The following is a 22,725-nucleotide window of genomic DNA, read 5'->3' as shown; positions in this document are numbered from 1 at the left end:
CAGGGAAATAAATTGTTCACTGATTTTTCTTTGAGGAAGAATGAGATGGAGGGAAAGAGAGGGGGAGATGGGCAGGAAAGGAGGAAGGGGAGGGAAGAAGGGGAGAGGAGAGAGAGAGAGAGAGAGAGAGAGAGAGAGAGAGAGAGAGAGAGAGAGAGAGAGAGAGAGCATCAGGCTACTTGGTGAGGTAGGAGGGCCAGAAGTGCATAATATTGGGGTGGGGTTGGTGACACAATGGCACAGTGAAAATTTTATCTAGACACCAACAAACAACATTTCCTGACATCACTCCTTTGTTCAAAAATGGTATTTAAGGCCAAAAGAAAGTTATAAAAACTGTGGACACCATTGTGCTATAAGATAAATTCAGGGCTGGAGAGATGACTCAGAGGTTAAGAGCACTGACTGCTCTTCCAGAGGTCCTGAGTTCAATTTCTAGCAACCACATGGTGGCTCACAACCATCTGTAATGGGATCTGATGCACCCTTCTGGTGTGTCTGAAGACAGCTACAATGTACTTATATGTACTAAATAAATCAATCTTTCAAAAAAGAAAAATTCAACCAGCCAACCAACAAACAGAATCCCCCAACCCTTCCTATAAAGTGGTGCCGAGGGCCTGCTGTGAAGGAATAAGGAAGACAGGACAGTGGTAACATCCAGCCTAGTGTTTATTTTGCATGATGGGCATGTACAGGCCAGGTAATGTGTGCACAACCTTGAAGCACCTTCGCTCTTAAAGAAGAATGAGAAATTAAAGTGAACCTGAGTGCTGAGGTCTGCAATTACAGATCTGAACACTGAGCCCCAACCCTGAAGGGAAGAGTTTGACCCTCACAAGACAGAAGAAGTAGAAGGAAGAGTCTCAAAAAGAGGGAGAACTGTGGCTTCTCAGGTAGAGCCCACTTCCAGAAATGTCACTGAGGTAGGATTGGGGTAGGGGGAAAGGGGGAGCTGCCAGGATAAAATAGGAGGATTCTTAGATGTAGCGACCTTGAACTAACGCTGGTCAACACCTTTGCATGTCTGGTGCCCTGATCAAGGCAGCGATACCTGGGGACTGGGTGTTTGTTACTGCTGTGACGTTTCTCCTTGCAAAGGTGAAAGGAAGCTGGAGTTACTGGAGTGATGAGTCCACCAAGCAGAACCTCTCCCACAGGATGGCTGAGTGATAACTGACTTCCCACATCTGGCCAACTCCTACAGCAGGTATCTGGAGGGCTCTGTAGCCGGAGCAAGGTGCTCTATGATTCACAGGACAGAAGAGATTAATTGGGCGCCAAGCCTACACAGGCTCCCTTCCAGCTGAGGGCTTCAATGTTGCAGGTCAGATGAGTTGCTATTATCTTATTGTAGAGAGGGCAGGACATCTGGACAATCAGCGGAAAGGGAGACCGGCTGCTGTGTGCAGAGCGACTGCATCCAAATGCAGCTTCCTTGGGATACAAGAAGGATGGTTGGAATCCTGCCCTTCCCATCCTCGCTGATCACAAGTCCCACAGTTAGATTGGTAGGGGGGAGGGGAGGATTGTGTGATGTCATATAGTAACTGTTAACAGCCTCCGGGTCTTCCTAGTACTGGGGCTCTGTGGGCACTTAGGAAGTCCCCTGGTAAGGGCCTGCTATTGACATTTCACCATGATGTCCCAAATGGCACTGGGAGGTCCGGGGCTCCAGTTTTAATGGGAGAACTAGAAAATAACCAACTGTTGGCTTTAAAAAATGCTTGCTTAAATTATGGCACATTTGTACAAGAGAATATTGCACAGTCATTTGAAAATGAATTATACACTGGCATAGAAAGGAACAGACTTGACTCTGGAGAGCAAAACCAGTTTGACCTAGTAAATATCACTTTTAGGAGGAAAACCATACATACATCTACTAATAAGAATTCTACAGGAGTGTGTTCCAACGCTAGCTATCACTAAGGCCAGGAGTTATGACATTTTGACCTTTCATTTATATGATTATGACTTTTTTGAATTAATATGATTTTATATTCAGAAAAAAAAGTTACCCCCACCCCCACCTCCAGCCCACAAAATAAGGGAGAAAGTGGAACAGCAAGAAGAAATGGTAATTTGAAGAAAAACAGCTTTGAAAGACTGTTTTCAGCATAAGAGAGACTTGGGCTTGTTTTGGGCCCAGGATAAAAACCAGTTTAGGAAAGAAAGGGTGTGAGGGGACTGTTAACTGGCTGGAGGCAGGATCAGGAAGCCAGAATGAGGGCTCACTGCATGGAGAAGACAAAGGAGAAGACATAGAAACAAAAACTGGGGCACACTTTTGAGGAGGAACATGAAAAGAATTAAAGCCAATGAGCCCTACTTCCTTTCTGTGGGATCCCGGGAGGGGGCAGAAATAAGCTGTGCTGAGAAAACAAGCAACAGGAGCTGAAGGGGCCTTGGGAAGGCATGCTCCTGCTGTGGAGAAGGGAGCAGGGTGGGCTCTGGATTGTCTCCTATACTCAGGACTCCCTGGGGTCCAGCCCCACAGAGATGATTGATTATAACTCTTGGTAAAATCTGGAGCCATCAACAGCAAAGGTTAACGGGAGACACAGCAGCAATACTAATGCTGTATCATAATTACCCATCACAGGGAAAATCAATACAATGATATGAGTTTCCCTGGTATCGCCCAGCTGTTGAGGAGAGAAGACTTGAGAAAAATCCATGGCCAAACATTCCCAGCATTGGGCTTGGTATCGAGGGTGTAGGCACAAGCCAGCAGGTCAGTGGAACTCAGGATGCAGGTAAGTACACCTGTGTCATGGAGCCAGGCTTGCTCATGAAACACTCGGCTGGGAGGCAGGCTGACTTTTCAAGAATGATGCTAGGCAGATTTCAGAAAGAATATAAATGAAAAACAAAACAAAAGCCAGGAATGGTCATTTCAATGACTGATATGAATTGCAGTGTTAAAGACTGTGCAAGAGGAACTGTCCTGGGATGTGACATAATTTCCAAGTGTGAGCGGGCAGAGCTAAGGCTGAATGAACTATGTAAGGGAAGTCAAAAAAATGAGGTCAGGGTATGAGGTGGTCTGATTTGTGAACAATTGACAATCTTATGAGTGGGCAAAGCTAGGCATGCAGAAGAGAATGCTGGAGCCAGGGAGAATTACATCCAGATGGAATTAAACACACTCCAGAGGCTGGGCTTGGACTTTCGGTATGGCACTGAGTTAGGACTGTTGATAGCAGAATGGGTCAAGGTGTTGACAAGTGTGGAACAGTCTTCCAGGTGTCTGCCTGTGGAGTTCTGGCTCAGTGTACCTCCATTTTGTTGGATGGGATAGTCGTTTGCAGGACCTTTTCACTTATTCCTTATCAGAAGAGATCTGCTTTTTAATCCCCAGTGCCTAATGCTGTGTCTGATGCATAGACAGTGTTTAATGAAGTGTTTTCATGGGTGGGTGAGAGGGTTGGATGGATAGACAGCTGCACGAAAGGATGGGAAGATGGATGGATGGGATATGATGTAATCGGATGGCTGGGATGGAATAGATCGACTGATGGGTGGATATCATGCATAGACAGACAGACAGATTAATGGAATGGAATGGGTTGACTGATGGCTGCACGAATAGAAACTACAAGTAGCCCCATGCACTCATTTAGAATATTAGAGGGGAGAGTGCTTCCAGAAAGATACATCCCAAGATGGAGGAAGGGCAGAGTGACGTCACTGCTCACCCTTTTAGAGTACTTGGGAGGTTTTGGTCGGTAGCTGCAGACAGAAGTGAGGAGTTATGTTTGATGATGAGCTGTGGTGGTAGGAACCATGGATGCTAACTTCTTCACCTAAGCATGAAATAAATTTCCCAAATCTCTATTTCTAGGCTCTGCACTCTCTCCTGATCAGTCCTAACGGTTTCCTTGATTATCTCTCAGAACACAGGCACCCTTTGCATGTGAGCCCACACTGCTTCCTACTTCATATCTCTCCCATGCATGTGTGGTTCCACGTCACACAAGTGGAACTCACAGTCTCCACTGCAGTCCTGGGATTCTCCAGGGCTCCTCCCATCGCTCTTTCTGCCACTTTCCCCAGCCAGCTGAGGACCTTTGACAGTTTCATTTGTTTTCTATGTCTAACCCACAAACCCTTTCCATTTCAGGACACAAAGAACTCTTAATCAGCCTCCACTTCTTCATTATGAAAACTGCCACTCAGCTTTAGAGTCATGGAACACCCCCACATGAATCTACATGCGGCCATTTAGGGCTCCCTTTAATCCCCTCTCCAACTCATGGCTCAGAGTTTTTTTTTTTTTTAAATTGGTTAAATTTGATCATTAATAACTTAATGCAGGGGCTGGAGAGATGGCTCAGCAGTTAATAGCACTGACTGCTCTTCCAAAGGTTCTGAGTTCAATTTCCAGCAACCACATGGTGGCTCACAGCCATCTGTAATGAGATCTGAAGTCTTCTGGTGTGTCTGATGACAGTTACAGTGTATTTGTATATAATAAACAAATAAATCTTTAGGAAATAATTTAGTGTAAGTACATAGGGCATTCTGCTTCTTCTCACGCCCACCCTGCCTTTCTCTTCCTCCACGTAGCACCCTGTCTTTGTCTTGTTTGTGATCTGTTAACTTGTTGTTTTGTTTCAGGACAGGGTTTCTCTGTGCCCTGACAGTCCTGGAACTTGCTCTTGTAACCAGGGCTGGCCTTGAATTCATAGATCTGCCTGACTCTGTCTCCTGGGTGCTGTGATCAAAGGTGTGAGCCAGCCCAACTTGGCTTGTGGCCCATTGATTTTAACCAGGACTGTCTGTGTGGCCATGGGTTTAGCCCTTGAGCCTGGTGGACAACCATTTGTTGCACAACTGAGTCCATCACTGACTAGTAGTTTGTCAGGTACAGGTAGGGGAGGGTGATCTTTATAAAAACCCAAAGATCTGATGACCTCATTAGCATGTCTAATCTACGCTAATCTACGCCAATGATTTATGACACTTTTAACCAGATGCAAAACTTACAAGGCTCAGTATAGTTTCCCTCACCCTAGCTCATTCTTCACACTGTTCCTTCCTTTGCCCTGGAGGCTAACCACATTGGGTGTTTCTCTGGTTCTTTGATAAGTGTCATGGCACCCCCCCCCTCTGCTCCTCAAAGCCTTTCACACCCACTTCCTTCCCCATTTCACGTGAGTAGCCCCTGTACCTCCTGATCTCAGCTCAGACATGACTTTCTGGGAGATGCTGCAGAGATCTCTCCAGCAAGGTGAACTCCCCTTGCTGTATTTGCACGTAGGAATTCAGCCCCCACCGGTAGAGCGTGTGTCTTTAACTGCGACTGTCTCTTCGTGCCCGTGTGTTTGTTTCATCTGCTGGTCTCCATCAGACCCAGCCCTGTGACAAGCAAGACCGCCCTGTGCTTTTGCTACACGCAGTGCTTGGCACACGTTAAGTATGCCATAAATATTTGTCAGGTGAGTGAGCTTGGCCTCTGAAGAACACGCTTTGTGTCTTATTAGCTGAAGTCAGAGCAATAAAGTCCTGTTCCTCTGGTCTAGCCACTGGGACTTGGGCATAATGTGGTCATAGGAAACTCTCCAAGACAAAGCTATCCATGAACACCTAACCAGGAGTTAAAGCAAACTTCTGTTTTTTTTTTTTTCCACACACACGTGCACCATGATCATTTAATCATTAATCAATTGATCTAGCCAAAATGCTAGTTTTTTTTTTTTTTTTTTTTTGACCTCTTAGGTTTGAACTGTAAACTTTACTTACAGCTTAGGTGTTTGATCCTGCCACTGGGCTCTTCCGAGCTGCTCTCCTCACATCCTCTCCTCCCCCCTCCCAGCCTGCCTCCTCTGCTGGAAATAACTGAGGGCCTCCTGCAAAGGTAGGGGAGGGCCCTAAAGAGCACCGGAACTGGGGCAGGCTGCTCTGTGGGAGAGAGGGAAGGCGGGAGGGAGGATAGCAAGGGTTCAAGTCAGTGGAGGTGTTTAGAGACTGCTGCTTTGAATTCCATCTTTTCAGACAAACCAGCTTTGGAAATCAGGGCTTGCTTATTGGTCAGGATAAGAAGCTATTATAAAATGTAGTCTGTGGCCTACAAGGATGTTAATTCACCAGATTTAAACTACCTTAGTGGGGTACAGTTACCCCTTTCTTCTTTAATTGGGATGGGATTGACTGGCCAGGGGGCTAGAATTTCAGCCCTCTGGTGTGTATTGCTTTCTCTGTCCTTCTGATTCTTGACTCTTAAACTTTGCTTAGCACCTTAACACCTCTCTCTCTCTCTCTCTCTCTCTCTCTCTCTCTCTCTCTCTCTCTCTCTTTCTCTCTCTTCCTTCCCTCAAGATAGGGTTTCTCTGTGTAGCCAGCTCCTACTATCCTGAAACTCATGTAGACCAGCCTGGGGCCTTGAACTCACGGAGATGAATATGTCTCTGCCTCCCAGGGCTGGGATTAAAGGCAGTACTAACCTTCCATAAACTTACCTTGCCATTGTGGAACCTTTAAACTGCCCTTCCATATGTTACTTTAATCATCTTTAGAGCCCTTCTTAGAGACTTCAGCTTCCTGTAGTCACAGGAACTCCCTAAAGCATTCCTAGGAGGGGACTTATCTCTCCCTTGCACTCTCCAGTTTGGGAAGAATCCTTCAGTAGAGGGTGTACACAGTGAAGGTATCCGTAGCTGATTCAACATTTCTAAATTACACCCAAACTGCCCACTTCCGAACAGGAGAAAACAAATCATCAGAAGGCTGGAATTGTGTAACACGCAAATCTCTTCTGGACCGAGGCCCATCTCTGGTTTGGCAACACAACCAACGCAGCATCTCTTTTCTCATCCCCTGGAAAAAAAAAGAAAGAAAGAAAAAAGAAAGCCAACAGAGAAAAGCAGCCAGAGAACAGAGAATAGAGGTAATGATTAATCTATCAGGTACAAAAAGGATCGTTTTGAGGATTTGGGGTTATAACTCATTACTTCAAACAAATAGCAGTGAGCAGGGAGGGAGGGGCTGACTGCAGAGGCAGACAAAGATTAAGTCACAGCTCCTAATTGGGACAGGCTCTCACATCAAGTATCTCTTTAGTCACCTCCAGCGATCTGTGCAGAGCTAAGTGGAGTTTTTTTTGTTTGTTTGTTTGTTTGTTTTTTGGTTTTTTTTGTTTGTTTTTGGTTTTGTTTTGTTTTAATGTGGTAGTGAAGGCAGGGAACAGAGCAAGCAGACCTTGGTGGAAAGTGTACCTCTGGCAGAAACCCCAAGATGCCTTCTGAGAAGAATCATGCCAAGAAAAGCCTCATGCAGAGGCTGGCCCTGAAGAGCCGTATAGCTAAGGAGACACTCTCCGAGTTCCTGGGCACTTTTATAATGATTGTGAGTATTTCCCGATTTCAGATTTCAGTGTCCCCAGTTCTGACTTAACCCCACTTCCTGGCTGCCACGCTTCTGGCGCAGGGGATTTCCCCCCTCTGATTATCTGATCTAGTCCCTTCCAGGTAGCAGCAAGTTACTTTCTAGGTTGCTTGGCTACAAGGTGACCACACCATAAGAACTTCTCTTGCTCTTAACGTGTATCCAAGACAGTGGATCGGAGTGGCGATGGGGGAGGGGAGTACTTCTTCATTTCTAAAGTGTCTTACAGTGGCTTTTATGATGAAAGAGTGAGTTGCTAGACATTTCTTCAAGTTGAAGAACTGATCTGTGTGTCCAGCTTACTTCCCATTTGGTGACTGAGTCACCTGAAACAATGCATTAATACTCAATAAATGCAGACAGCATGGAGCAGGCTGCCAAGAGAGGTGCCTGGCAGCTTTATTTGTTTATTCATTATTTATCTATGTGTGCATTTGAAGACAGCCTGCTGGAGTCAGCTCTCCTTCTACCCCCGTGGGCTCCAGGGGTGGATGTAGCTCAGGCCATCAGACCCAGTGTCAGACATTTTTATCTACTGGGGCCATCTCACCAGACCTACTTAACTTGGGAAATCAGAACTTGGGGTTTGTGTGGTGTGTGCATAGCCCTGTGTTGGTTTCATATAATTTTCCTCTTTTGATCTAACTTGATTTCAGCAAATCTTTCAACATCTTTAAGTGAGCCCTTATAAGAACTTCATAGAGATAAACGTGGACAGGCCTAAGAATCTCTGAAGGAGATTTGCTCAGCTGTTAAAACAAAACAAGAAGTAAAAGTAAAATGGAGTCCAGATACTGAAGTGCTGTGAGGGCCCCGGTCCCAGGCTCTAAGATCTAGTGCTCCCTGGGTCATTTGGAGGGGGAGAGAGAGAGAGAGACAGAGAGAGAGGGAGGGAGGGAGAGAGAGAGAGAGACAGAGAGAGAGGGAGGGAGGGAGAGAGAGAAAGAGAGAGAGAGAGAGAGAGAGAGAGAGAGAGAGAGAGAGAGAGAGAGAGAGACCCCTACTTACTCCAGGCATAATTTCAGCTTCTTATGATTCTAGAGGGTTGTCCTTAAATTGTACATTAGAAGAAAAAATTCCTTGGCTTTGGATCACTGAAAAGGAAAGGGGTAGCATGTGCAGGCTGAGTCAGGACTGGGAGAGATAAAAACAGTTTTTCCTTCTTTCCCCCCATTTGAAAGCTCCTTATTTTCACACCTTGGTTCAAGGCTAGAAGGAAAAGTGAGGAAAAAAAATAATGTCCCCAGTCATCTTTCCAGCCAGAGCTTCCTGGAAAACTGCCCCCAGCCAGATATGGAGATGCTTGGAGTCTTTGTTGTTGTTTTAAAATAAGGTCTCATTACTTACCTCCAGTTGGCCTAGAATTCGATATATAGATCAGGCTGGTTTCAAACTCAAAGAGATCCACATGTTTCTGCTTCCAGCATGCTAGGATTAAAGGTGTGCACTTCCACGCCCATCCTGGGTCATGGTGTTTGAAAGTCTGACCCTATAGAAAGAGTTGTCAGCACAGCCTGACTGGAGCCTAAATGACTTAGATAGAGGAGTGAGCAAAGCCTGCGCCACCTCTCAGTGCAGAAAACAAAGAGGAAGGGAGCTCAGCTTCCTTTTCTGCAGCGGAACACATTTTAAAGCCCTTCCTTCTTTCTTAAGAACCAGTTTCATAATCCCATTACACACGGAGACGATGAAAGCCGCTTCTAGCATTCACCCTTGAGATCATGGAGCCCCCTTCCCTATGTTACTATCATCCTGCTTCCTGCCCTACACACTTGAGGCTGCCTCTTCCAAGGCCAGAAATTCTCAATCTCCACCCTCCCCTGCCCTTTTCAAGCTTTCTGTGAAAGAATTTCCTGGAACTAGCCCATGTAATCATGGGTGATAAGACCCTCATTTTAGAAAGACCCAGCCTTGTAGCCTGGAAGAAGGAATGCCATTATAGAGAGGGGCAGAGAGGAATCTGGATAGACGAGATTGCTGGCTTCCCACTCAGTGACTTTTATTAACTTGTTTTTTGGTGTTTGGAATCAACCCCAAGGCCTTGTGAATGTGATATTCGGACACTTTCTCCCTGAGCTATGCCTTCAAGCCCTAACCTAGTGTTATAGACGTAGACTGTGAGTGTCCTGACCACTTCACGTGGCCTTCATTCTTCTGTCTTGTCTATGTAGTAAAATCTCCATAGAAAAGTGAAAAGATAGCCAAATGGGGAGGGTCATAGAGGGCAGTGTTTCTTCCCTAATTCCTCAATCTTCTTTTCCTCTATACCCCTCACAAAATCCTTTAGAGTAAACCTGTAAACTCGGGATTCCCCTGAATCCTGTGAAACGCACAAGTCAATGAATGGTAACCCAAGGAGAGAGTTGTAGGAATTTCAGATTAGAGTGGATCAGTCTAACAGTTCAAACAGCCTGGAGTTTTCCAAAGGTACTGCAGTATGGGGAGGTGAGGCCTGAGCACTCGCCCAGTAGGTCCTGATGCTGTCTCCACATGAACCGTGTCATTGTCGAGTATCATTGATGTCTACTGCAAACTAGACTGGCTGATTGCTGATGGGGGGCGGGGCAATTGCACGGATCTGTGGTCACTGCATTCTGTGTTGATGTCATGTAAGAAGAACAGTTTCACCCACACAAACCAGCAATTCCAAGCAGATGCTAGACCATCTAAATGCTGCATGGGAGAAAGCTGGACCTTATTCTGGTGTAAATTCCAATTTACATTATATGGTTGTTTGCTGAAGTAAAGCTTGGTAGAGTCTAGAACCTTGGTTGTCATGTTCTGTTTTGTAAGCCTGAAAGAGAAGTGCAAACAAGAAGTGGAAGTTTTTGAACAACAAATCCCCCGACTGTTGGATAACAGATGCCACCCTGGGGAGGGCCAGCCTCATTCAGGGTTGAGTCTCTCTGGTATTCTTCCCAAGTGGCTAAGCTCCCAGCATGCAGCAGCCCCGTGGTGGAGTGGTGCAGAGAATTAGATTGCTAAAGTCAGACGCCCCTCCCTCTAAAGTCTCAGAGGGTTGTTGCTAGGTCTCCCAGCTTCCCCACTTAGTGGCCAGCCTTATCAGGAGATATTCCACTAAGTTTCATCTCAGCTCACTTTTCTTTCAAACCTAGACAGAGTCCTTGCTATTGGAAGCACGCACTTGTGCTTAAGATCACCCCGGAACATTATTGTAGATCTGTTGGCAAATGCAAATCTTGCCTGGCTTTTTTCTAATAAAGATTTGCCCCCTTACAACGCCTGGAAGGAGAACACTGGGAAAATGGCAGAGGCTAGACACATCGCTCCCGCCTTGCCGGATTCCGGGAGTCTGAAGCCATCTCAGAATCTGCTTTTTTTGAGGGGCCCCTTCAAACTCTTTCACGCCATAATAATTGAAATGGCCAAGGAGACCTGGTTTGTAGTCCTTGGGAAAGAAAAGCCTCATGAAAAAGGCTGTTTGTCAACTGTGGCTCAAAACAAAACCAAACAAGTCATAAGCTGAGGAATGAGCCAGAATCTAGCCTGTTAGACACTAAGACCTTTTAGATATAGGCCTTTTATCCTTAGTGATGTTAGGGAAAAGTTGCCAGTATATCTCCCTCTTGCAAAGGAAGCATTAAGCATTTTGAACTGAGGAAAAGGGAGCGTGTGACAGGTTCTATCAGGTAGCTTAGATAGTTCATTACCAAGACACCATAGTCGTCATTGACGTGAGTTCATAGTTACATCAGTAATAACAAGTTGCAGCTAACAGTTTCTTCTTTATCTTTCATAAACTGTTGAGGAAAGGGAAGGGCGAGGCCTCAAAGAGCCAGATGCCCACACCTGAAAGGCATTAAACGGAGTTCTTTCTAATTCGGGATCTTAGACTTCCCATCTCTCAGCTTATCTTACCCCACCCCTACTCTCACCCTACCGCACCCCTACTTTCTTCCATAGATAGAAGTCATGAGTGGCATGTGCTCATGGGCATAAGAATTGAATGGTAAACAGATGGTCAGGCATCCATGATACCAGGCATGGCACCTGGGACACATGGTGTCTTCACCTCTCCTACGTTAAAAAAGAAAAAAGACTGTTTATGTGAGTGGCCAACAAATGATATGCAGGTAGAAGGGAGCCAAAGATTCCCAGGGGAGCCTGCCCCGCCTCCGGCTACACTTCTCAGCTGCAGTCAAGGTCTTCAGCAATGCCACCCAAAGGGAGCTAGCTCTCACAGAGGTAAGACACAAAGTCCCCGGCTCTTCCCTCTTTCTTGCCTGTCCCTCCCCACATCTCCTCCTGGGCATCTTCCACAGAGCTCTGCACAAATACAAATGGGACCCACAAAAAAGTGAAACTCTCTTCCTCTGCTGAACTTCCCAGGACCTGTCACTACTGTTCCTATTCCTCCAAGAGGCTGTGGCTACCTTACTCTGTGCTCTTTTCCATAAGTTTTAGGATTCTTTGATGCAAAGATGCTCTTACCCTTGATGCTGAGGGGAATGTTCCAGAAAGCTTCCTCCTCGGGAAGGGCAGTGGGGAAGACCCATAATTCTCCCATGCTAGAGACCTATCATTTGGTATCTCAAGAATGAAAAAGAAAACATAACTGCTTATTTAAATTTATCATTTAAATAAGCACAATGTCCTTGATCTGTGCCCTGGAGGGAAATTAAAAGCAATTGTCCTGGAACACAGAGTACATAAGAGTAGGAATGTGTGTAGCATGGACTTCGGACATGACAGATCCCACGGAGTACAGGGTTCTTGTTGCTCTCCTCTGTGACTGGCCCCTTTCTGGGAGCATTGGCAGGTTTCCTTCTTTCTTTCTTTTAAAAATAGATTTATTTACTTATTTTATGTATGTGAGTACACTGTAACGATCTTCAGACACACCAGAAGAGGGCATCAGCTGTCATTACAGATGGTTGTGAGCCACCATGGGGTTGCTGGGAATTGAACTCAGGACCTCTAGAAGAGCAGTCAGTGCTCTAACCACTGAGCCATCTCTCTAGCCTGACAGCAGGTTTCAAGTTCCATTCTGGGCAAATTCTTAATCCGACATACTGGTCAGAGAAGTCATCACCACAAACTGCATGTGTTCCAGTCTGCAAGTGCACATCTGATCAAGGAGAGTTTTAGAATATGTGATCAGCGTTTTTAAGAAATATTCAAATCAAGCTTTAAAAAAATTCAGCTTCCTGATTAAAGGGCATAATTCAATGTAATTCTGGTCTACTAGGTTGCTCGGAAACACTGGGTACTAAGATAAGGATGAACAGGCACGTGTTGATTGACCCTTTTCTGTTGAAAGAGGAGCGGAGGCCCCGCTGATGCAACTCTGTGTCCTTTGAATCCGCCTAGAGCCAGCAGCCCGGCCTTAGGCCCCTGGGCTCCCTCTGAGCTTTTTCCTCCTATGAGCACAGAGTGTTCTCATCTGGACTCTGCCTCGTTTCTACCTTTCCTGGAAGAGAAAGGAAACTGACCAGATCAGTTTGTCCAGATAAAGAAACAGGAATAGCACCCTTCAGTCTTTTATCCAGGATCCCCCAGGCCTTGAATACAAGAGCTGGCCTTGACATTCCTAATACACCACCATTACTGGACACCAGAGATGTCCCATGCTCAGAGCAAATATGATATGGCTGCAACATTTACTAGAAGGTCGACTAGATGTATATATGTTGTCTTTGTTTCCTACAAACATACTCTAAAACTCTTGCAACACTTGGGTCTGTCTGATGTTTCAGCCACCTGTCCATCCATTCATGGATCTTAGAGTTCACTGACAACGTAGTACACAACTTTCTTTTAGGATTTCCGTTTTCTGGATTCTCCTGGAGACCTCTATTCCCGACACCAAGGGCAGGGTCTCACTGTGTAGTTCTAGCTGGCCTAGAACTTGATATGCACACCAGATTGGGCTTGAACTCACAGACAGCTGCTTGCCTCTGCCTCCTGAGAGTTGAGATTAAAAGTGTGTGTCATGACTCTCAGCATGAGACCTCCCTTTTGTCTCATGACAAAGGACCTACTGACAACTGGATCTCAAAAGACCCCTTACTTGACTCTTCCCTCAGTCAGAGCCTTTGTTTCCTCTTCATACACTCTTCTAGCTCATGGTTTTGCAAAACCACCTCCCACTTGAGGCCTTGGGTGGTGAAGACAGAGGGTTACGGGAAGCTACCTGCAGGCCTGTGGGGTAGTGAGTCAGAAGTGTCTACAGTCAGCCGCTCCCTGGCTCATTCAGGACAAAGATAATGCTACAGTTTGTATCTTAAACCTGCCCAACGCCTGTGTGTTAAAGGCTTTGGTCCCCAGCCTGTGACACTGTTGAGAGGCATAGGTCCCCTGGAGGAAGTTAGGTCACGGGGACTCTGATCTTCCTTCTCATTTTGCTTTCTTCAGTATGTACCTCCCCATACACTCCACCTGAAAGACAAGTGGGCCAAACCATCAACTTAAACCCCTTAGAGCTATGAGCCGACAAAATAAACCTTTCCTCATTCTCTTCCTCAGCTCCCTTTCTCGTTTTGTTTTTGAGACAAGGTTTCTATCACGTAGGCCAAGATGGTCTCGATATTGCTACGCAGGTGAGTTGGCCTCGAGCTGATCTTTCTGCTTTTCAGCTTTCACCGTTGGGATTAGAGGCATGTGTCACCATGGCCGGCAAATCTTGCCTTCTTCTCATATGTTGTTTCTCATAGTTACTTTGTTAGAGCATTATGAAGCTAACCCACATGGAGGGTTTATCTGAGTTGTCAGGGTCTTCTTTCCTTAGATTCTGACATGGAGACCTCAGTCTGGAGTCTGATGCCACCAACTTTCCGGTGAGGGACCAGACTCCCACAGTCTCACAGAGCTCCGCTGTGTTTTCTGCCCTGCACAACAAGACATCAGAACTCTCACCAGCTTCTTGTCATTTTTATGATTTATTTGTGATGTATGCGTGATGTGTATAGTCCTTTGTGTTTCTGTACTTGGGTCTTTTGTATCTTTAAGAAAACCTAAGGCTTGAACTCTTAAAAAAGTACATCCTGTAAAAAAGCTAACTCTTCCCCGACCCCACTCAGAGGTGTTTCATGGGGGCTCTAAATGCAAAGGGGGCTCTAGATGGCCTTCTTCTATTAAGTAAGTAGAATACAGCAAGAAAGGGCGGAATGAATGGTTATCGCTTATTAAATCTAATTTTTACAACTAGACACACTTAAAAACAAAGTCTTTTGAGGAGAGGGTATTGTTTACATGCTACTGAGACCTAGTGTGAGTGACTTCTAATTAGGGCTCAAGTGACTTGCCCAAGCATGTCAACTGCAGAGCTGGGTTTAGAGTCTTGTGCTAAACCCTCCACTGTACTAAAGTGAACACTCCTGGAGATGCTCCTGAATTTGGGCTGCTGCTTCTTCAGGCAGTCATGTTACTGTTTTCGCAGCTTTCGCCATAGCTTTGTAGTCTTCCTGCCTTCTTGGGTTTATGTAGTGGAAATTAAGGGTGTTAATTCACCCGTGCCGAGCCCTTATGAACTGCTGCTCTCTATAGGCTGCATTCCTGCAGTGGGCGTCTTTGTACAAGTCTCATGTACATTCATGCTTACAAGCGTTTCTCTTATGTCTAGGTCTGTTCCCTTCTACCAGCTTCAACTTGATATGTTTTGAAGATTTCTCAACAAAGTGATTTCAGATTTGGGCTTCCAGTTGCAGCCTATAATTATTTTCCATTCTCCTTATATTCAAGTATGGGTACTGATACCCCGTTCCCCTCCCTCACCCTCTCCCTACTCACTTGAAAGATAGGGCAGAGAATTTCAGGACAATGTAGCTCCCTGCACTTGTCTTTTGACCAATTCTCTTTAGGATTTCAAAGATTTTCTTCATAGTTAAGGGTTGTGGATATTTTAGAACCAGACACTAAAGATATACCATTGTTTATCAAGGTCAACTGCTTTTTTTATTCGCATTTAGAGCTCTGAGTCAGTATACTTTACTTTGATGTGTGTTGTAGAATAGATGTCTGTCATCCCTGTCTGTAAAGACGACAGCTGGCCCAGCCCCATTTCTGAACAGTCTTTCTGTTCTTCATGGATCCAAATAACATCTCTGTCATATCCCAGGTCACATATGTGTGTATTTCATTTCTGTGACTAGCTCAATCAGGTTAAACAATGTGACTAAGGTCCAGACTTGCACTAATGCCACATATTTTTGTTACAAATTACATGCTTCTGACAGTTTTTTAAATTGTCACTGTTTGTCAATATTGCCAGTCTTTTCTTTCTCTATATGAATTGCACAATCAACTTGTGAAATTCCTTAAGAGAAAATATGATTTAAATTTATGCATCACTCTAGAGACAACTGACATGCTCAGAATGTCGAGTTTTCTCATCTGGGAACATGGAAGTGGATCTATCATTGCTTGGTTTTCACTAGAATTTTATACTTTGTATCAGTCAAACACATTCTAAAATGGGGTTGGGTTTTTTGGTTTGTCTTTTGATTTTGCTAGTGTCAAGAATTTCTCCTTCAGAAGCTAATGAAGACTTTGCCATTTTTTGTCCCTTAAACACTTGATTTCTTCCACTGTCACAGTTTTTGCAGTTTGAACTCTGTGTGCTGTAGAAGCCTTAATAATCTTATCACCCAATTGTCAACTTCATGACTTTTGGTTTTAAATATAATAATCCCTGGGGGAAGCTGGAGAATACCATAATTTCAAAAGAATTCTTATTTAGGGCTGATTTCAAAACATTTTTTAAGAGTACAATTTCTGCAGCTATAAGGCACACAAGTTTATGCACATGTGAGTCTGCTTTATCTGCTCAGGTGGTCAATTCTGTTGATAAACAAAACAATTTTAGCTCCAAATAATCCCTACATTCTTGGTACTCATCTCTAATTAATCATCCTACACTTAATGTGAAACATCCTGTTAAAGATTTAGATCATAATTTTGAAAGATTTATTTGTTTTTCCTATATATGTATGAATATGAATGTTTTGCCTGCATATATGTACGTGTACTATGTTCATGCATGGTGCTTCCAGAAGCCAGAAGAGGGCACTGAATTCCCTGGAACCAGAGCTGCAGATGGTTGTGAGCTGCTGTGTAGATGCTGGAAACCAAACCTGGGTCCTGCGCTCTTACCCACCGAGCATCTTACTACCCACCAACATCATATTTTATATATATTGTCCTTGTCTACTTTTATTATTAAGCTGCACTAGGCCCCTGAAATGGGTTAGAATTATTTCTCTCCTACCTAGTTTGTAAAATGCTTAATTTTTATTATATTTTATTTCTTTATCTTGTATATGTGAGGTCATGTGCACATGTAGATGTCAGAGAATATTTTGCCAGTTCTTGCCTTCCACTGTGGGGGTCCTGGGAATTGAACTTAGGCTGTCAGACTTGACAGCAAGTGCCTTTACCTTCACAGCCATCTCACTGGTTTGAGAACACTTTCTATATGGTGGGAGTTACCTGATCCTTAAAGATTGTTTAGTGTATATATACACTGGAGGAAGGAGAGAGAAAGAAGAATGAGGAGAGGGAAGACTCCCTTTAAAAGTCATAGGTTCAATTTAGATTTTTGTTCTTGATTCCTTATGTGGAAACCAATAGATTTGTCTAAGAAATTCAGCCAAGTGTGGTGGTTCTGATTCTTGGGAGGTAGAGTCAGGGGGGACCAGTGTTCTAGGTCATCCTTAGTTCAACAGTTAGCTTGAAGCCATCCTGGGATATGGGAGACCCTTCTCAACAAACAAACAAACAACCCCAATAAATTAGAAAGTAAAGGGAAGGATAAAGTCATTGTGGCTCATTGGCTGTCTCACACACACATTTTAAAGTGGCCAATATTTTGAAAACTAACATTTTTGAAAGCAACAATTTTTAAATGCATCTACACAGCTTTCTCTAGTTCTTGAAATCTTTGAGCCTCGTAGGCAAGCCCAATTTACAGTGTCTACAAAGGTTTCTTTATTTTATGCCCCAGTAGTATCAGCTGTGACCATTCTGTCTTCCCACTGCCTCCACAGCTTCCCTCACCCCACATCTGCCTCACTCCGTGGGCCCTTCATGTGCTATGAGTTCTCTGCCCTCTGCTTTTGAAGCTTTTTACGGCTCTAACTCCGGTCATCTGTTCCCTCCCATTAATCTCGTTTCATATCTCAATTCTTCATCAGTATCATTTTTACTAATTTTAAAAAGATAGAACAACTTTTACTTCTCCTCTGATAATTCCATACATGCTATCAATCCCACGATTCCCAGTTTCCCACCTTGTCCCATAGGCACCTCCCTTCAAGCCCTCTCTCCTTTTATTTTGTCAATGCTATTATCAGTGAAGACTTACTCACATTTACTCTCAACTACTGACTCATTTTCTAATTTAAAAAATTAGGTGTTAGTTTCTCTTCTATTACAATATTAATTAGGATTAAATTCTCAGTATCAACCTGTCTTGTGTGCTCCTGTTCTACAAACCACAGCTTGGCGGTGTTCCTTAGGCCACCAGGTCATTTCCTTTGGCTAAGCTCTTCCGGATCTGCCCTCACTCTCTGAATACAGAATTTCATCGGATGTCATTTCTAGGACCGACTCACTTGAGTGATCAACTGTGCTTGTTTGGGATTTGCTGAGACTGTGTGCATTCGCAGTGTAGTTGCCAGACTGTCCCGAGCTTCAGGAGTGTCTGGAGCTTACTAACTAACTAACATCTCAAAGGGACACTTCCCCCTACATTTTTGGCTGATATGAGAAACCTCCACAAAAGTGAAATCTTTGTTTGGCCCTTGCTTCTGCCAAAAAAGTAGACACGGGACAAACATGCCTTTACATCTGTGTGGATGTGTTCCTTGCTAACTGATCAACTAGTGACTTTATAATAGGTGTTTTTCAAGTTTTCTTGTTTCTGTTTCAGGTTTATTATTAGCCTTTAGATCCTTAAAAAATATGTATTTCTTTGGTAGATAATATTAGAATTAAAAAAATTACTTGTAAGATTTTCTATTACACCACTGAATATATTTATTCCTCATCTTCAACATAAAGATTTGCCAATTTTGCCAGTCGCAGACAACTATTACCTTTGTTACCTTGCCTTTCTTGTGGTCTGTCTTTGGAAAAAGACTGTGACTTTCCATCTTTGGGTTTGTCCCCTTGTTTGGTTGAGACAAGGTTTCTCTAGGCCAGGCTGGCCTCGAACCCACAGAGACCTGCCTTTGCTCTCATGTGCTGGTACTAGTTTGTATGTCTCACGCCACTCCTTTCCTGCTGAGAGCTTCACACGGTTATCCCACTTCTGCCTTACAGCTCACTAACTAACTCCCCAGTTCCCTGCATCTAATCCGGGTAACGCTGGTCTGTATTTTTATTCCTTTAACTTTTCCTTAATTGCTTTTCTTGTCCCCTGGGTTTATTTGTTTATAACTTTGTCCTTCTAAAGCCCAAAACATTCCCAATAGCTTAGGTCCCTTCTATCTTCTCAGGATGTTGGGAGCTGGTCATTCTGATTGCTTTTTTATATATTGACCTTCCTTCATAGAGGAGCTTTGATTTGTATTTGGGGGAGTAGTGGTCATAAACGTGTACTGTAAATGCTTTGGGAAGTTTTGTTTTCTTTGTGGGGAGTTCTCTGAGGGATATAGTTGCCTCACATAGCACAGTGCTTCCTCTAAAGCAGGTTTCTTTTGCTACTAAAAGATTATCATGGCCCGGAGCCAGGGCTCAGTCAGAGGGTGGGTGCCTAGCAGACAGGAATCCTCAATTGCATTCCTAGCACCACATAAACTGGGTGTGAATCCCCAAAGCCATTCTATTCAGAACGAAACAAACTGGGCAGGGTGGTCCATGCCTGTGATTTGAGCCTTTCAGAAGCAGAAGGATCAGAAATTCAAGGTCAACTCTGGTTAGCATTGAGTTCAAGGCCAGCCTGGGCTACCTTAGACTCTCAAAAAATGTCATTATACATTATTGTGAAGTAGAAAAATAAACACAGAAGATGAACAGAAGAAGGAACACGCTTCAGAACACTGTTTTACAGTTCTGTGCTTGTTTCTTCTCTCTCAAGATGGAATAGGTGACCATGGATAGGAAACCACCTCACGCTTCCTCTCCACAAAACTGGGCCTGTCCAGGTCTTTGGCCTTCAAGTCAGAAAGTGCTCTTGTTTGTCTTCTTTTGTCAGCCACCAGCGTGTGGAGCAGAGGACAGCCTCAGAGGTGTAGGTCCTCACCCCCTGTTTTGTTTGAGGAAGGGTCTCGTTGCTCTCTCTGGTGTAGGCCAGGCTAACTGATTATCAAGCTTCAGGCTTCAAGCAATGCTCCAGTCTCTACCTCCCATCTGGAGCCAGGGTACAGGTATGTGGTACCAAGCCCAGCTCTCTGTGGGTGCCGGGGATCAGAACTCAGGCTCTGTTGCTGGGACGTCTTGTTTGACACTTTAAAGGAAGTGATAAACATAGGAGACTCTGGAGAGTGGTCACGGGCAGCAGTGATGACGACGACAATGACAACATTAAGAACGAGAGCCCAGCCTTCCCTCTTCCTTCTTACTGACCCCAGCAGTTCACAAAAGTCATCTCAGCACACAAAGTCCCATGTTGTGTCCAGTAAATGATTTGTCACAAGCTCGGGACTCAAACTGTAACTTTTGGAATTTACAAATAATCTTTCCTAGAAATCATTCCTCTTCTTTTTTGTTTTTGATTTTTTTAAAAAATCATCTTACCCCAAGCTTTCTTTCCCCCCATTTCTGTAATCATGATTGCAAGAAGTAAAGCTTTGCTTGTGCTTAACCCTTACTCTTTCATCGAGTATTATTTTAGCATGAGTATTAGAAGAGAAAGCAGTGCTGGCAGACATCATAGCATCATGGCCTTTTTGGAAGAGTGTTGAACATTGCCTCACACAGGACCCGATAGGTAGGTGGGATCTCTTCAAACTTCTGGCCTTCTACCTCCATGAGGCTCCCACATGCTGGAATTATTAGGGCACCGCCATACCTTTGTGAGGTGCTGAAGACTGAATCCAGGACTTCCTGTATATTAGGTAATCACTCTACCAACTGGGTTCTATATCTAGGGGGAAACAGTCTTGAGCAGAGGTTCTCAACTTTCCTAATGCCACAACCCTTGAGTACAGATCCTCATGCTGTGGCGACCCCCCCCCAACCTTAATTATCTTCATTGACACTTTATAACTGTAACTGTGCTATTGTTATGAATCATAGTGTAAGCATCTGTGTTTTCCAGTGGTCTTAGATGACCTCCGTGAAAGGATCTTTCCACATGCCCTATAGGGGCTGCGACCCACAGGTTGAGAACCTGTGGTCTTGGTGGCACATCTTAACATAATGTGATGTGTAAGGACTGTAGCATTTGGTAGTATTGGAAAAGGGCAGTGGATCTCGGTGAAGGGTGGTGGGTGCTTGAAGAAGGCAGAGTTTTAGTTCAGAGTTGAGAACAGATTGGGTTTGGAGAAGCGGATGAGGAGAAAGGCAGGTCGTGAGCAGACATGTAGAGGTTGGAGTGGCAGATATCAGTTCCAAGGGCTCAACGTGGCTGGCATGCAACACTGAAGCTCCGTTTTAGGCAGAAGAGGGGCTGGGCTCCATGGGACAAGGCAGTGGAGAGCCTGGATGTGCAACGATGCTTCTTGGGCAGCAGAGAGACTTTTGAGTGCAACGGTAACCATGGCATCTGCTCCACTACTGATGGCTAGAGGGTGGTGGGGTCTCAGGCCCGAGGCTAAGACAGAAGGTTCAGGAAAAAATAAGGACATCACTATGACTGTTCAAGGGGGGAAGAAGGAAGGCAAGATAGCTCCAGAATGTTTGGCTTAGTGGCTAGCGATAGAAGGGCATTGCATACCTCACATTCCAGTTAACCACCAGCCTGCCCCTTTGAATACTTCCTGTCTTTTCTATTGAAACTTTCCTTTGCCCCCAAAGGCATAAAACAATCTGTGAATTAAGCCAGAACTTGCTCTGTTTTTGTCTCAGTCCTCCCCAGAGTGGTAGCACACACTCATAAGATGACCGGTCTTTGGAAAGTCAAGGAAAACAAGCAAAACCACTTGAAGCTTTGCAACTTCCCTCTTGCCCACATTTGATTCTATGATTAGCAGTAACACAACGACCATTTCTACTGCCCGACCTCAGTGCACCTTCCCCTTGTTAGTACCGGAAGTGAGTTCGTGGTTAAAGTTCATGGACTCAATTACTCGAATTCACTGGCTTTTAGCTTCCTTTTGCGTTTACATTGAAAACAGTTTCTGCATTTGCATATATGATCACCCTTTGCTGTCTAGGTGGTGCTTTCATTGGTGTTGTCTCATTTGAGCCTTTATTGAAAACCCCCGTGAAGCAAGCCGGAGGAAGGCCTGTTGTTTGGTGGAGGGACAAGCTGAGATTGAGAAGCAATGTGTTCATCTACACTGCCATACAAACAGCTTTCACACTCAACTGAAAAAGCAGCAATCTGATAATTTTATACAAATATATTAGAAGCCAGTAGATGTGGAGACCAACATTCTTGAAGTGCATATGTTTTCTTTCTCTCTGGAGTATGTGTCATGTAGGAAAAAAATAAAAATACCTACAAGAGATTCCTTCTGTCCGCTCTCCAGTTCAGAATGATCAAAATGGGACAGACTGCCAGGGACATGGTGCAGGAATTAAGATCATAGACTCTGGAGCTGCACGGTGCTCACCTTCTAAACCCACACAGCATGCTATGAACAGGCCAAGCCACCATGCAGAAGACTTGTAGACACTGTGCTGCGCTCCAGTTAAAGCCTCAGTGAGCAGCCAATAGCACCACCAGGCAGACACACCCAGGCAGACACACCCAGGCAGACACACGAGTGTGAGAGCCTCCAGACCGTTCCAGTGGAGCAGAAATGAACTGTCCTGCCGAGCCTCCCCAAATCCAGGACTCGTCCACAACACACTTGTAATCTTAAGTTTGAGGTAGCTCGGAGGTGGAACTCAATGCTCACGTGGCCTTCTGACCTTCCAGGTTATTCACAGAAACCGAGGCCGTAGATGAGTGGGTTAAGCTGATGAGAGAATGCCTGGAGAAGACAGTTCAGAATATAAGTGAAAGATGACAGAAGGCTTGGGGGCACAGGGATGAGTCTTAAGATCTCCCCTTTCCTTCTGCTCTTTTCCCTCAGCCTACAATGTGATTTACAACAACGCTCCTTACTGCTGCTTCCTCCAAGACAATTTCAATATCTAGGGAAGAAATGGAGAATACATACCAGAGTGAGATCAGACAGGTCAGAGGTCTCTCTGGACACATTCAAAGCCAGTTCAAGCTTTCCTGTTCCTGTTGGACCTATACTAGGGGTTGCGCAGCAGAATCAT

At 44.6% G+C, this 22,725-nt stretch overlaps 1 protein-coding gene across 1 annotated transcript in view; it reads left to right on the top strand.

Moving 5' to 3' along the window:
• Positions 1–7,239: 7,239 nt before the first annotated feature.
• Positions 7,240–22,725, top strand: part of AQP9 (aquaporin 9) — a gene marked incomplete at both ends in the record, with an annotated part of 33,454 nt that continues 17,968 nt past the window's right edge. The window contains one exon of the mRNA XM_080934309.1: positions 7,240–7,350. Within this exon, the coding sequence (XP_080790435.1) occupies positions 7,240–7,350 (111 nt within the window). The remainder of the gene's footprint in view (positions 7,351–22,725) is intronic.

The sequence above is a fragment of the Micromys minutus genome, assembly GCF_963924665.1.
Source record: "Micromys minutus genome assembly, chromosome: 21".
In the NCBI taxonomy this organism is placed as follows: Eukaryota; Metazoa; Chordata; class Mammalia; order Rodentia; family Muridae; genus Micromys; species Micromys minutus.
Note: the sequence above shows the minus strand (reverse complement) of the source record. Positions and strands in the feature narration are given on the sequence as shown.